The following is a 15,850-nucleotide window of genomic DNA, read 5'->3' as shown; positions in this document are numbered from 1 at the left end:
TGTCTGTTGACACTTATCATTTTTCACATTCATAGCAAAGTTTTGCCTCCAAAAAGCCGGTAATTCTATGAGAAAGAAGTAAGATCAATGATCAGTAACCCCTGCATTGTCTAAAGGTTATTGTGTACCATGCCTATGTGATTTATGCCACCTGCTAGCCTCATAAGCGCTTTCTAATAATGCATGATTAAGACCCAATCAACACCCAGATAAGCACAAGACCTTAATAGGTCGGGTGTTAATGAGACGCAAGAAATTGTGCTTTGAAACTGCCAACAAAACAGATGCACATGCCTGAGTGGTGATATAAAAAATCCCTTGCTATAAAGAAATTAAAGATGGTGCTGTAATAAAGTATTTCTATGAAATATGAACTTGTGCCTCATGCTTTTTATCTAAACAGAACCCACATTTTGGTACTTTGCAGCCCCATGCATACTGTAGGTTTCTCTTGGGATGTAAAAAACACTTATTTTTCTTCTTGCCTGCTTCACACCTGAAATGCTGGCCTCCCAGGAACTCATTTAATGTAGAATACTCTGCAGCTAAGTATCATCACCATACTGTGCTTACCGCCTTCGGTAAATGTCAGTTGTTTTTACAGCTTCATTCACAAGAAATTTCATCATCAGGTCCTGGTTTGACTTGATCGCCCCTCGTATTAATACCACTTCAAAAGTTTTTTCTTACTCGTGAAGGCCAAATAATATAAATATAGATGGTCTGTACATTTGTGCGAAAAATATGCCTTGCTACTAATTCGTTTCTGAAGGGGGAGTGTTAGGACCAGGGGTCAGGGAGGGAGAGAAGGCAGAGCAGAGGAAGAATGCCCCTGCCTCTCTTAATTTGTAGTGAATCAATATTCTTCACACACAACTTGTACTATGCTTCTAAGTTACAGTTGCAGTTAGAAGTTGACATACACTCATAATGAACAGGAATATCATGGTAAGTTGACTTGCAATTGGCTTTGATCTATTTCCCAATGGCGGAATCAATGTACAATAAACTCTCAGGGAGTTTGTCCGTGTCACTGTCGCCTTTGCATATGAATAAATATATGCATTTGTTCTATAAAGCCGCTTTGCAACAATGACCATTATATAAATTAAAGTGAATTAAAAGTTGTGCTCCATTCTGCCCCAGAAAAACACCAGTTCAAGAAATCACTGACAGCCCAATATCGCCATGATTATTATATAAACTTCTGACTGCGACTCTACTGTATACAGCATTCATGCATAGTCATCAATGGTGCTATTGGTTGCCAGGAAAAAATGCTGCAACTTTGCTTGCATTCATAGACCTATTCATCTTGTTGTTCCGTCGTGCATTTTGTGTCAATGGTTTATTGTTGATTGTTGAGCTGTACCGAACCAAATTACCACCAAGACCACTAGGTGTGGGGAAATACAGATTGGATACAGATGGATGTAGATGTGAAGTATAAGTAAATAATATTATGCTTCTCCACTACTGTAAGTCAGTGTGTGTGGGTGTGGTAAATGACAGAAATGCAGCAGAACCTCACAGCTCCAGGTTTCAAGCCTGATGCTAGGAATTCTGTCTGTACATAGTTCCACATGTTATCCTTGCAGGTTTCTTATTGGTTCTCTGGTTTTCTCCAACTGTTTTAAAACAAGTAGGCTACACAACAAGCTCTAGGTGTGTACGAGTGTGTTAACATGGACTGGAGTTCCCGCCAGTGTGTATTCTCACCTCAGTGTCAGAGTTTCTGGTATGGAAGTCTGATCCTGCCATAGACTGATAAGGATAAAAACAGTTACAGTAGATAAATGAACAAATTAATAAATGGCAGAATGCAGTTAAAAAAAAAAAAACAGTGTCACTGCAATAGTGACGTTACACCTACAATAAGTATCAAAGACAAAATTGTACACCAACTAGTTTAATCATGATTCTTTAAAGCATTGACAAGGAAGTAAACGGTCAATATCAATCCCGAACCCGTATGTGAAAGTGTTCCAGTGTCAGAAACTTTCCATCTAATGGAAAGTCTAAATATTTGCTTCAAAGCTAAATAAACATCTAAACATCTCTTGTAAATATAATTGCAGCAACTCTAGGAAACTTGAAAGTTTGTATGAAGATCGACTTCTGCCCCTAAAACATTTTAATTGGTCAGTGGATAAAAAGACATCCAGCAAAAACTAGACCATTAAACTCTCAGTCAGCTCGGCAGCTCAATTCCCTGCATGTTCACGACTCTAGAGAGTGCATTCTTTTACCACTAGGTCAGTGGAATGACAGGAGGGTTTAGGGTCAAAGGGTCAGCTGATCAAACTGAGAACATACTGGTAAAGCTGATCGGTAAAAGCCTTCAGAGAGAAGCGCCCTAGCACCCTTTCCCTTCCTGCCTTCCCTACGCGCTGCTTAAGCTCTGGCTCAACCACAAACCGCTGCATTGCTTCAGCGAAACTCTCGGCTGTAGGCTGGCACAAGAAGCCCGTCTCTCCATCCGCCACAGACTCCAGAGGTCCCCCAGAAGCTACAGCAATCACGGGGCATTGCATGTACATGGCCTCCACGGGTACGATTCCAAAGTGCTCACCACTGGGCGTGTAAAGGACACAAGTGCTTTTGCTTAGCAGTGCCACCTTCTGGTGGTCAGAGAAAGAGCGCAGAAAGGTGATGTGTTCCTCCAGGCCAAGAGAGGAGGCTAGAGAGCGTAGTTCGCCATAGTGCTGAACATTCTCGGCCACGCGGTCGTCGTAGCCACCTGCCATGACCAGGTGGACCTGTTCCCACTGCCCAGTCGAAATTTGCTCCTTCAAAACAGCCAGTGCTTGCAACGCTAACGGCAGGTTCTTCTTTCTCTCGTAGCGATTTATTGAGAGAAAAATAAAGCGCCGGTGCTCAGGGATCAACCCGTCAAGGTCTTTCACGTTCTGATCGAAGGAGGACGTGTTCAGAGAGGGGTAAAGGACATCTGTTTGGATCGCAGACAGGTTAGGGAAGGTCTGTTTGAAGATGTTGGCAGTGAATTTGCTGTTGACTACGATGAGGTCAGCCATACCGGTTGTGAACTCCTCCAGGCGGTCTATGGGCGCACGGTAGAGACGCTTGAGCAGAGAACGCCTCTCGGTTAGCAACTGGTCGGGGAAATGGCAGTAGAAGAGAACTTTCTTCCTGTGGCGTGTCAGACGCAAGACAGGAATACATGCAGACACCTAAGAGGGAGGTTTAACGAAGAGTTTAATAAGCAACTTGTTGTAACAGCACAAGAGAGCATAAGGATAAATCTTATGTTTGATGATAATTTGCGACATGCAACCTATTAAATTTTCGAAAAGTGACTCAAAAGTGATTTTGCCACTAGATTTGGGAGAGCTTTTTTTTTTTACATTTAGTAGGGTGGATTTTTCAGCTTATTAGGTTGCTGGAGTGCAACACAGAGGCAAAGACACAGAAAATGAATGTTTACCTGGTCACAGAAAATCACATCATATTCCACTCCGCTCAGAAACACCAGGTAGAAAGCTACATAAATCATACGCAGGTAGGCACAGATGGCGTGGAAGTACCCACACACGCTGGTGGGCAACCAGTCACCGACACACACCACGGGCAGGTCAGGCGACAGCGTTTCTGAAAAGCAGTGCTGTGGATCGTAATGCGCCGTCCAGATCTGGACACTGCATCCACGCGAACGCAGGGCCACAGCTGCATCCACCACCAGCCGCTCTGCGCCTCCTATTCCCAAATCAGGGTGCAAAAAGACCACTCGGACCATGCTGCTGCAACACAACATAAATGAAAAGATTTTAAACCCATGTATCAGGACTATTTATGTACAGTATGATATAAAGAGCATGCCAGGCAAGATAACAACTAATCACTGATCGCCATTGTTCCCTAACAACCAATCACTGATCACCATTGTTCCCCAACAGTTAATCACTGATCGCCATTGTTCCCCAACAACCAATCACTGATTACTAGAGATGGGGGAAAAATTTATTCATAAATCGTTATTCTGTTGTACTACATAACCGATTTTGTGCCAGTATAGAAGTTGAGCATGGCCAAATGCTTACAACTGCACAAGATGCCTGTACATTTAAAAAAACAAAAACAAAAAAAAAACATCACAGTTTCTTTATAATCCTAGATGTTTCACACTCTGAACTATTTCCACACTTGCATCCCGTGTCGTAGGAGTGAATCATTTGCTAAGTTTGTTTAGAAATAATAATTATGGCGGATGACAAGACATATGCGATGCTCAGTAAAAATATAGCTTTTTTGTTTAATTTAACCTTGAGTAAAATGTTAAACTCTTGTATTTGACGTTAGTTTGGATTGTTTAAATGCTGTGCTGGGTTTTTAAATGATTAAAATAACTTTAAGGATCGAGCTAAATACCCATGTTCAATTCAGTTGTTAAATAAAGCTAAGGTATAAAACTTTTTTTAAGGTTCAAGTTTCTAAAACTGAAAAAAAAAAAAAAAAAAGTTATCATCAAATATGGATATTTTATACATTTGTGATACTTACAACATCTTATCATTAATCGATTCGGCACCTACTTTGGGTTAGTCATAATGTTGTATCAGGAGGTCCCTGATGATTCCCATCCCTACTGATCACTAAGCATCCCAACATCCAATCATTATATAACCATAAATATAGGTCCTTGGCTATAGTTACAAGTGTTCCATCCATCCATCTAGGAAACTCTGTAGTCCAACTAGGGACAGTCGAGGCCAATGGTGACCATTGTACGTATTCCCATTTTTATACTGGAAATTTAGGATGCTAAATTAACTTAACCTCCATGTTTTTGCACTGTAAACCAGAGTACCTGGAGGAACCCACCAAGCAAACTTCATGCACATAGACCCCGAGGCGGGAATCGAACCTGGAACATGGAGGTGTGAGGCGACAGTGCTAACCATTAGGCCACCGTGCCACCTGTTACAATGTAGTTCATCCATCTGTAACCTTTTCCTTCGTGTCTATTCCCAAACTATTCGCAATCACTGCGTCATTGTGCCTGAATAATGATATCAATATTTGTGTAAACACATTAATAGTTAGGTCTGTAGCATGAGCTGGTCTGCCATGGAAAGGTTTTGCGAAACTGGTTCTGTTTTATAAAAGGCTGGGTTGGGCAAACCAAGCCTTAAATTTAATCACAGATTTATATTACAAAAATGTGTAGATTTCCTGTATAAGGTTAAGTTTTAATCTGAGCAAAGTCTTAGCAAAATGTAAAGAACAGAACCAAGCTAATAGTCTAATAGAAATATATGTCAGAATCGTTCCTATTAAAACAGTTATAATAAAGTTCTTTTATAAGTTTATTAGATTAAGAGATAGGAGAACACGTCAAAAACACGAATAAGATATAAGCTTAAAATATGTTAGCGCTATATTAACATGTATTATTAAGAAATTATACAGCCTAAACACTTACCTTCAATTGCTGTATTAGTCTACACTATCTGTCTGACTAACCGGCTGCCATGATGGCTCAAAAAAATCCTCAAAAGCGATTTAACCCAGCAATAAGTATATATGAATGACGGAAACTGCGCTCTGCTTGAGCCAAAATGTCTCCACTTCCTCCCCAGCTAGGGCACGTCATTACTTTCTACACTGGTCGCTCTAACTTTGCCTGTATTTTTTTTTTATCTTTTAAATGTCAAGTAAAATATTTATACAATATAAAACATAATTGATAAAATATTTTAATTGACAAAGAACTGCATTGTTGAAATTAATCTACAGCATTTTAAGTGTTAATAATTTAGTTTGTTATAATTTAATCAGGCGTGAGACGGGCTGCTAAGCGGGTCCTCCCTTGAGTTGTCGTGGCCTTTTCGTTAAGTCGTCAGCAGAAACGCAGCCCTGGTCTTTTACAGTCCGCTCATTCTCAGTGACCATCGTTTTGCTCAGGTCTTACCTTTGAAGTTTCTGCAAAAATCTTAAGACAACATGGTAAGTTCATGAAAAGAGAGTTTAATAATTTATAGAGCGTTTAAAGTTAGATATACGCGGTTTTACGGTTACTAAGGGAACGAATGTAATAGCTGTAACGGTCAGCTTTCAAACGGTTATATAGAGTATATACACACACACACAGGTAATGTTATTAACGTCGTTCTGTTTAATGTAGTGTTACAACCGTTAGTTCACACAACCTAAACCGAAAGTGTGTGTTTTTAAGTAAGATTTCTACGTTGTACAGGTTTGCATACGTGGCTTATGGTTGGTGTTTCACTAGAGTAATAAGACTGTACCATTAGCTTAACATTAATATCACACACACACACACACACACCTGCTCACTATAGTATTTTAAACATTGTTATAGCCTAAAGCTTATGTGGTTTCTGTGTAGTGGTTTAAAGCACAGATCTGAAATTTCCCCCTTTGTATAAAGGATTTCAAAAGTTTTGGCACCCACCCCTTCGATAATAATTCTTCTTAGGATTAGAACCAATAACTGAATCCACTGTCGGTCCCAAGTCTGGATAAAATAGCAGGGTTGCGCCAGGCGTAAAAGCTTTGCCAAAGTTTTGTGCGGATTGGATGCTCCGCTGTGGTGTCCCCTCGATGGGAGTGCACCAACATCTTCTCAGGATTAGAATGAACAACACCGAGTCTGCATCATGGTCCGCTGCCTCATGCAAAGCCTTACAATCTCACTCTTTCTTTACACTCTTAGTTCTTGTCCTGACAAATGATAGTGCCAGGTCTTTGGTCTAAGGTATACTAGTACTTTAGTCAGTGATGAAGGTTTTACTTCAAACACCTACTTTTGATTTCAGCCTGGACCCGCAGCAAGCGCATCAAGTGTCGGCGCCTCCGGCCGTTCCCCGAGCAAGACGGTGGCCCCGAGATCAGCGGGATCCACAGTCAGACAGAGGTAGGAGCTCTCGCAAAACCTTACATCAACATTATTTCACTTTGAGACTCAACATTGATTCCAGATGATCAAAGGGGCCCAGTGGTTAAGGACTTGCACTAAATCCCAACTGCTCAGGTGTATAATGAAATAAAAATGTAAGTCATGCTGAATTAGACCGTCTGCCAAAATGCCACAAATCAACAAACAGGTTTTAATGAAGACAATACTGCATGATCTCATGCTCTGAAGATTATATTTATCCATTGGTCTGATGCATCAAATGTCGAACGTATACAGAATGTGTTCTCAAACTGCAAAATGTGACTTTTTATACCAATCAAAGTATCATCAGTAAACTAGTGAAGATTACAGGGCAACCATTCATCCCGAAGATCATCATTAACAGCCAAACCCAGAGATCAATGAACACACATGCACTATTTGATGTAAAGATTTAGAAGAGTTAGTTATAAGCAAAGTTCTTGAGTGGACACAACCCAGGTACTTAAAACAATACAGTAGCAGAGCTGATAAATAGGTCATTAAATTAGTGGATTACAATGTATTGATGTTGAAGTACCATTGTAAGCAAGTCCTCAAGAATGTACAGTAAAATGTCCTTACAGTAGTCACTGCTGGCATAAAGTCATAGGTCTTTACAGCCAATTACAGTGAATCATGTCTAGACTTTCGATTAGATTTTTGAGCATTATTTGAGTGAACAGTATCAAGTCCGAGTTGTCCTGAGCAGTGTAATTGCGTACATCCACACTCCAGTCCAGTAGGTGGCAGTATTGCACCAACTGCCAATAAATTTGGAAGAAGAAGCGATTATTTGCAGAAGATGGAGGTGTGAATCAATTCTGAATCCTGGTCCACTGATTCAGTTTGCTGACTCGACCAGCAAAGGATTGATTAAATTTCATAATTGATTAACTTTCACAGCTCTACTGCTAACCATCAGATAACACTGACTGTTTTGGATTAGAGTAGATTCCTGCTTGGGCATAAAATTTGTAATAATTTTTCTGTTGAAATTTTGGGAAAAGTTTAAATAGATTTAAGCCAATACACACAGTCGCACAATAATACACAGTCGTTTATTTCCAATAAATATGCAGTTGATTATATACAAATATATTTTATAAGTATTTACAATGTACTGAATTAGTTTTTCCATTAGTTATGTCTTAACAGTTCTGTATGTATACTGGGAACACTACAGTGGGCCTAATATTGAACCTAATGGGTCTCCTTTTCAGTTTTTTTGCCTCTGCAGTGTCTCCATTAACAAAATGTGAGACCCTGAATTGGGGTTGGAGCTATAGAATATTTTAGTAATAGAGTATTCTGCCAAAAATGTAATCGATTAATTGGATAAAATTTACTTTTGCTTAATTAAACAGCAATGTAAAATATATAAGAGAAACAAAAATTAATTGGTTTTCTTTTTAGAAACATCAAAAGAGAACATGGATTTTTAACATCTCTAATGAGACTTGCTTTTGCTTTACATGCGCGCTGTACACACGCATACAGACAAAATAAAATATGTTTTACGCACACACACACACATGGTCACAGTGTTATAGTAAACAGTATACGCGTACACGGATGTTGATCATACCAGTAAGAGACGCGAACTAAGACCCAGCAGGGTGAGACGATTACCTGATAACGGATTTCTCTGCCCTTCGTATCTTTCCTCTACCTTTGCTTGTTTTTTTTATTTTTGCTCCGCCCTGTTTGAGGTGCCGAACTCTGAGTGTGTTCAAGTTTTTTTATTTTTTATTAAATGTTTTAAATATTTTTCAAATAAATAATCAAATGGCTTAAATATTTTTTACTACACAGATGTCCATATTCTATAGCCAGATTTTATAGTATACATTAATACTAATTTATACAAATTTTTTCCCCTATTTTTATATTTATTTTATTTAACTTTATTCTGTTGTTTCTTAATTTTTAACTTTGTACTGTCCACTTGCTGCCGTGGCAAAACAAATTCCCACGCGTGGGACTAATAAAGGTTTATCTTATCTCTCTTGTCTCCGCGTCGCGCGACACAGCGAATCGGTTATGAAATTCATTGCCAACGGTTTTAGTAATCGATTTTTATCGATTTAATAGAGTATCTCTTCCTCTGTATAAATGTACTACTCAACATAGTCTCCATCACTCATTCTTGAACCCTTTGTTTAAAGAAGGGGAACCAGCATTTGACACGAACTAAGTACTGGACAACAAAGTGGATTTTCAGATGAGAGAGTTGGGTTTAACGATGGTACAAATGCATGGCTTGTGATGGAGACTTCATTAAGTAGTATATTTGTATGGAGAAAGAGTTGCTCTACCAACATGTGCAGTTTAAACAACCTAGGTCAGTCATTGAAAAGATTGTACTCATGCGAGTATTCAAATCATTGTGTTTTCATGTCTACAGAAATGCCAAAATGCTCTGCCTCGTATTTGAGAAGTTGTACTGTAAAACACCTTGAGTGTAACAATAAGAGAGCTGCTTATTGAAACAGTAGAGGGGGAAAAAAAGCAGAAAAACTCCAACATGGTCAGTTTTTCTAAAACAAACTAAACAGACGATCATGTGTGAACTGATAATGAGCTGGAACTTCTGCTTAAGAAATGTTTTTTTTTTTTTGATGGAGTTGTTTAAACAGTCCTGATTAGATCAAACATCCAAAACAAGAGTGATCAGTGTTTTCCCCTTTAAGAGTGATTACATCAGGGTCATCAACTAAGAGAAAGATGGTAGAAAGGTCTTGATTTTTTTATATATATATATATATATATATATATATATACACACATGCTTATAAATGTTTTTCCTTTTTCTAAATTTTATTTTTATTTTCTACAGGAAAGCGACTGGCAGCGGTACACGGTCTGCAGGCAGAGCTACAGCATCAGCAGGTACAGGTGGCATGTGGCGCTTCTACACCGAGGACTCGCCCGGACTCAAAGTGTAAGTGGATAGAGACACACACACACACTGTGCACTAAACTGTTTACTCTGCTGTCAAGCATTTGTAGTGATAAGCAGAAAAGAGGTTTGCAATTTCTCACACCAGCATGTGAGACCAAATCATACGACCATTTTCAGGCATGTGGAAACCATATTTATTTACACAATGTGACTTATAGTGCTTCTTAAATCTTCTAAAAGATTGAGTTTAACTATTTAATCAGCTCCCGTAAATTATCGTACACATGTAGATGAAGAATAATAATTTAAAAAATCATAAAAAAAGAGACTCAAATCATGGCACTCAGTGTGACTGAGATGAATGATTGATGAGATCCTTCTGTAATATTTGCAAAATAGTCGATCTGAACTTTTTTTAAGGCACTGTTGACAGGAAGGAAATAGCTTCGATTTAAGATATTTAAAAAATTAAAATCTCTTAAAGCAGTACTCTGGACAGGTTATGTTTTTAAACTGTGCCGTGTTTCCGAGTGACAAGCTGTGTGTGTGTTTGCTGGTTGATGGCTGGCCTGGGGGAGGTGTTGTTATTAGTCAGTATTATTTCAGTTTGATTTTTCTCACCACACACACACGCGCGCACACACACACACAGACATTGCGTTACTCTGAAAGACGCAGAGCATGTTTTTACCAAACTGAAATTTCTGTGTTTAGCCTACACGCGCGTGTTTGACATGTTTAGTATCAGAGCGTTGAGGCTTAAGTGGTAGCTGATGTGGTATTGTTAAGGATTGGAAATTGGTTAAGAGCATTATAACAGACCAAAAAGTTTATGTTCCAACAGATTTGCATGAGCTATATCCTTATTACCTACCGCACCTTCTGTACATTAATCACTCTCACCCCTGTGCACATGGACCAATAATTTCATTTATCACAGTTGTTATTGATTATAATTAGGCCAATTATGCACTTTACGTGACATTGAAGATAACATACTCAAATAACACAATATACATGAATAATGTGAATAAATATGACTATTGTACACGTATACAAATATAATTTTACAAAAGTGCGATAATAAACATAAGTTATGGGTGGTACAAAGATGCATCGTGGATAAAGTAGCGCAATATAGACAGAAGTCTATGTCAAAAAACACACCAACAAAAAAAGTGTATTGTGCTTATGTCTCAACGTTCACGGTAAAAAAACTTCATGCAAAATTTTTAGGGTCAGCATCTGATGTCTCCACACCTTTGATAGGTCAGTTTCCAGCAAAGACGCCAATGGTGTAGCTGCAGTTTTTCTGATTTAAAAGTACTAAAGCGTTTATTTCTCAACAAAAAACACTGAGCAAAACAGCTCTGTCCCAAGGGGGTTTAGTTCCCATACCTCTCTTCTGTAGTACATGGATATATGTGCCATAAAAATATTTTCCCCGCTAAAATCAATGAATTATTGTGATTTTAACATCGATCGAAATAATTTTGATTATTATTTAGGCCATAATCATGCATAAAAGTGATATTAATATAAAATACAAAACTCTGCTGCTCTATTGATTTACTGCTTATGTTCATAAGCTGAGGTAATGAATAAATGAATAGAGATGCTTAATCTGTTAACAAACACGCACTCTCACACACTCACACACTCACACACACACACACACACACACACACACACACAACACAGCACAGCACAGCACCTCATTTTTAATTCATCCCCCAGCTCAATAGGAAGTGACACAGAAGGAAGCGTCAGTGGGGATCTGCGCAGTTTAGCATTTGCCAGGATAAGCATTAAATTTTAACGACAGGAAATTGGCCTCTTGGGCTCAACCCCATCTTCATTTGATCGTTCTTGCCGACTAGGCTCCTAGACGTGTGTGTGTGTGTGTGTGTGTGTGTGTGTGTGTTAATGCTCACATGCTACATTTAAACTTTCCTTCACTGCCATATTAGCAGAAATTGAATTTGTTAAAATATATTTATACTGGTTTATCGTAAATTTGGTTACTAGTGTCTAGAAGGCGGACAGAGCTGCCAAGGAAGCATCGTCTAAAAGACCTGTCAAATGTCAAATTTACTCCTTTAAGGAACTTTTTGTCGATACTTTAAAAAAAGTTTTTAAACAAGAAAATCCAAATATGGTTTTAAAATTCTTGGAAAAAAATTAATCTTAAACATCTTATCTAGTTTTTCAATAACAAAAATGCTTCTTGCCATGAATATAGCCATAGAAGCTGTCATGGCGTTAAAAAAAAAAAGAAAGTTATTTTAAGAAAACATAGCTTAAATGTAAGCATTTTCCTGACGAGCCTAAATTCCTGTAAAGCTGTGTATTTATGTAAAAAGCTTGTTTCTGTGAAGAACAAACACACATGATAAATACGGTGAGAAGCGTGTGAGTTCATTATTAAGTTTTCCCTCATATCTGGGTTCCCTCATATTGGCTGAAGTTTGTCTCGTATTATAAACACACTCCACGCAGGTGTGTCGAAGTGTGTGGATGTGCAGCCGAGGGGCCTTGTGATGAGTTAATCTGCGTGAGCTCCTTTTCACCAGGCTGAGGGGTGTGTTTGTGTGCGCGTGTGTTTTGGAGCTTAATTAAAGTCCTGTCTGAAAAGGTCACATCAATTAAAGCCTGGGGGGGGGCCTTCGGTCGGCATGGTTACACTGCTGCCTAGCGACCCAAGGGATGGTCAGTTCCTCTTTTAATAAAGCCGCTCGTTAGCCACCCCACTCGTTAGTGCAACGCCACTCACTGCTGTCTCGAAGCCTGTGTACCACTCCCCTGTATCACATGACCTCCATGAGGAGAGCTGATTGGCCTGGGGGGAAAGAATCATTGACAGGCAAGAGCTGTCAGTCAAAGAAGTTCTCTGTGCCGGGGTTAAGACTAATCCACAGATAGATTTTTAGCTTTTTGGATATGAGAAAGAGGGAGAGACATGTGTAAAAGATCTAGAGAAAGCTTTTTATTAAAAAACATTTTTAAGGAATCTAAAATGAACAGTGATTCCATGTGTAAATATAATCATGTGATATTTTCACCAGTAGAGGTCCCTCTGATAACATGCACTAAACTAGACAGTATACATGGGAGCATCTCACTGAGTTACTGTTTCTCTCTCTCTCTCTCTCTCTCTCTCTCTCTCTGTCTTTTCTGTCTGTCTCTCTCTCTCTCTCTCTCTCTCTCTGTTTTTATCAGTTTTGGTGTCTGTGTCTTTCTTTCTTCGTCAGTGTTTATCTCTCTTTCTGTCAGTGTTTCTCTCTCTCTCTCTTTCTTTCTTCGTCAGTGTTTATCTCTTTGTCAGTTTCTCTCTCTCTCTCTCTCTCTTTGTCAGTGTTTGTCTCGCTCTCTTTCTTCTTGCCAGTGTTTGTTTTTTCTCTCTGTTTTACTGTCAGTGTTCGTCTCTTTCTCTCTTCTGTCAGTGTTTTTCTCGCTTTCTCTTTTCTTCTTTCTTTTTGTCAGTGTTTGACTCTGTCTGTTTTTCTGTCAGATTTTGTCACGCTCTCTTTTTCTTTATTTCTGTCAGTGTTCTTTCTTTCTGTCTGTGTTTCTCTTTCTTTTTCTTTCTCTTTCTTTTTCTTGCTCACTTTGTCACTCTCTTGCTGTTTCTTTCTCTCTGCTGTGTTTTTCTCTCATGACATCATGACATATTGGCATGAATTGTAATTAACTCTTACTAAAGCATCAACAGAAGAAAGGAAACAAAAAGCCTAACAATGGTCCTGTTTTTTTTTTTTTTTTCATTCATTTTGTTCACTTGTTCTGACAAATACCATTTTCTCTCTCTCTCTCTCTCTCTCTCTCTCTCTCTCTCTCTCTCTCTCCCCCTCTCTCTCTAGTGGCCCAGTACCAGTGCTTGTAATGAGTCTGCTGTTCATCGCTTCCGTCTTCATGCTACACATCTGGGGGAAGTACACCCGTTCCTAAACCCCCTGACATTTGAACTCTGACCTCCATAAGATGATAAAAAAAAAAAATCAGTGATTATGAATTAAGCCATTGGACCCGGACCAAACTCCGCCCCCTTAAACAGGAAATCCTGGTTCACGTGTTTTCATTTCAGAAGAGTAAACAAGGTTTTCTTCCCTGCCACATCTTTTCTTTTATTCTTCTTTTTTTTAAATCTCAAACAGAACATGTACATTTTTTTTGCTAAACTTTGTACAAACGCTTGTGTAAACTTGTACAATAATAAAAACACAGCAAAAAATTTTGCCTGTAGAATTTTTTCCCCCCTTTTTTTAAACCAAAAAAAAAAAAAATCACTTCTTGAGAGTGATGTGGAGAACTATTACATAATGTGCAAAGGCAGGTGCAACAAGGGTGTGTGTGTGTGTGTGTCTAAAAAACGGTGAGAACGGTGCTTGTGGGACTCCACCTGCCTCTGGGCAATCGCAGATTAGTGTTCACTTCAGCCTGCAGCTCTAGACCCACAACGTGTGCATGAGCAAAAGCGTGCATGCTACGGATTTACAAGGAAATTTGAGGTGTGAGTCACAGTGCTGTGGCTGCTATGTTGAGAAAATGTTCAGCTTTGCCATAACGGTAGAGATTTGTCCTTTCTGTAGTAAATATTTTCACCTGGCTGCTGTAGATTACTGTAATTTAACCTAATTATCGGCTTCTGCTTAGCGCTAAATTCCTACAGTTGACTCAATAAGTATTTAGACAGTGAGTTTTAGAGACAGTGAGTTTTAGAGTTTTTTTTTCTTCTTTTTTTTTTTCCCCTCCTCTCCAGCATTATGTTGGTATCCTTCTCTTGCATCACAGTCTAATGCAAATTCAACATGTGGAATCCGCTCCATCTCCTTAATTAGTTATGAAAAATGAAAATAAAAAACGGGTCACACCTGCCCTTTAAATTGCATATCAGTCAAGGGACTTCCTTTAAAAAAAAGTAAAGAAGGAGAAAAAAAAAAGAATTTGAATATCGGTGTCCATTTAATTTATTTAATTTTTTTCATTTATACATATTTTTTTGTCCCTTATATACAATGTAATGGCTTCCAAGCTACTGATGGAGTGATTAGAACCAGACCAAACACTACATGATTTTTGGAGTGCAGTAATTTTACCCTTCAAACCTGCCCAGAACAATCTTTACACTGAAGAGTTGCAGGTAACGACATCAGAGATGTTGAACATTCTCGTTTACGGTGAATACACAAGTGCTGTGAGGTGAGAAGCTGTCATTTTGAGCATGTGCTCTATAAATACGCTCTTAAATACAGTCTAACCATATAATGCACCGGAGATACCAGTCATCCTCACGGCTTTTTCTACCCGGTTCGTCCTGATGCCTCACTCCAAGAAACCATGAAGATGGCTGTCGACTTCGCTGATAAAAACAGTTTCACTTTGATTCACCTCAATTGTTTTACATGTTGGTAACCACAACCAAGTATATTCATGGTTAACTACTACACATTTCTTCTTGTACAATTGCATTATTTAACATAATAGCACTCAATTATAGGAGTGATTGATTTATCACCCGAATGAGGATAGGTTACCTTTTGAGTCTTGTCAAGTCATCTCAGGGAGTTTGTCCCTGCATTGTCCATCACCTGGCTTGCTCAATAGGGACATACTGTAAAAATGTATAAATCTGTACATTTCTTAATGTTTTTTTTTTTGTTTGTTTTTTTCCATAAATCATATCCAGAATTTTAAATCTTGGAAACCTTTGTGATATTGTTCACTGCTAAATGGGGTTTGTGTGTGTGTGTGTGTGTGTGTATGTGTGTGTATATATATATATATATATATATATATATATATATATATATATGTATATGTATATATATACACGCATAGCATTTGTATTTCTATTAAAAAAGTGAAACTTAGGTTACATGTTAAGTAAACTATTTCAAAGTATTTTATTTGTCTTAATTGTAATTACATAATCCAATATCTCAAAATAGAATGTTTTATTTAGAGTTTGAGTAAATTGTTCATGCAGTATAAATACCATGTATCTCTTAATCTTATTCAGGTTGCTAAGT

The 15,850-nt window shown here is 38.4% G+C and overlaps 2 protein-coding genes across 3 annotated transcripts; one reads left to right on the top strand and one right to left on the bottom strand.

Annotated features, from left to right (window-relative positions):
• Positions 1-1,893: 1,893 nt before the first annotated feature.
• alg2 (ALG2 alpha-1,3/1,6-mannosyltransferase) lies at positions 1,894-5,535 on the bottom strand. 2 transcript variants are annotated; one of them, XM_053487940.1, is made up of 3 exons: positions 5,441-5,535; positions 3,446-3,758; positions 1,894-3,191 (listed from the first exon to the last, which is right to left on the bottom strand). In XM_053487940.1, exons 2-3 carry the CDS (start codon positions 3,752-3,754, stop codon positions 2,292-2,294), a joined length of 1,209 nt encoding a protein of 402 aa, XP_053343915.1. In that variant the 5' UTR covers positions 3,755-3,758; positions 5,441-5,535; the 3' UTR covers positions 1,894-2,291. The 2 variants fall into 2 exon arrangements, with proteins under 2 accessions (XP_053343915.1, XP_053343917.1); XM_053487942.1 differs by having other exon boundaries at positions 3,446-3,755.
• A 289-nt stretch (positions 5,536-5,824) lies between these two features.
• Positions 5,825-14,041, top strand: sec61b (SEC61 translocon subunit beta). The gene is made up of 4 exons (XM_053487507.1): positions 5,825-5,964; positions 6,798-6,895; positions 9,756-9,860; positions 13,682-14,041. Exons 1-4 carry the CDS (start codon positions 5,962-5,964, stop codon positions 13,767-13,769), a joined length of 294 nt encoding a protein of 97 aa, XP_053343482.1. The 5' UTR covers positions 5,825-5,961; the 3' UTR covers positions 13,770-14,041.
• Positions 14,042-15,850: the final 1,809 nt, after the last annotated feature.

The sequence above is a fragment of the Clarias gariepinus genome, chromosome 26, assembly GCF_024256425.1.
Source record: "Clarias gariepinus isolate MV-2021 ecotype Netherlands chromosome 26, CGAR_prim_01v2, whole genome shotgun sequence".
In the NCBI taxonomy this organism is placed as follows: domain Eukaryota; kingdom Metazoa; phylum Chordata; class Actinopteri; order Siluriformes; family Clariidae; genus Clarias; species Clarias gariepinus.
Note: the sequence above shows the minus strand (reverse complement) of the source record. Positions and strands in the feature narration are given on the sequence as shown.

Bases quoted from the DNA above. Each gene is read 5' to 3' on its own strand.
- sec61b (XM_053487507.1), top strand. The intron at 6,896-9,755 runs GTAGGAGCTCTC...TATTTTCTACAG, and splicing joins GGATCCACAGTCAGACAGAG to GAAAGCGACTGGCAGCGGTA. The intron at 9,861-13,681 runs GTAAGTGGATAG...CTCTCTCTCTAG, and splicing joins GACTCGCCCGGACTCAAAGT to TGGCCCAGTACCAGTGCTTG.
- alg2 (XM_053487940.1), bottom strand. From the start codon at position 3,754: ATGGTCCGAGTGGTCTTTTTGCACCCTGATTTGGGAATAGGAGGCGCA. The intron at 3,192-3,445 runs GTAAACATTCAT...CCTCCCTCTTAG, and splicing joins ATGTGATTTTCTGTGACCAG to GTGTCTGCATGTATTCCTGT.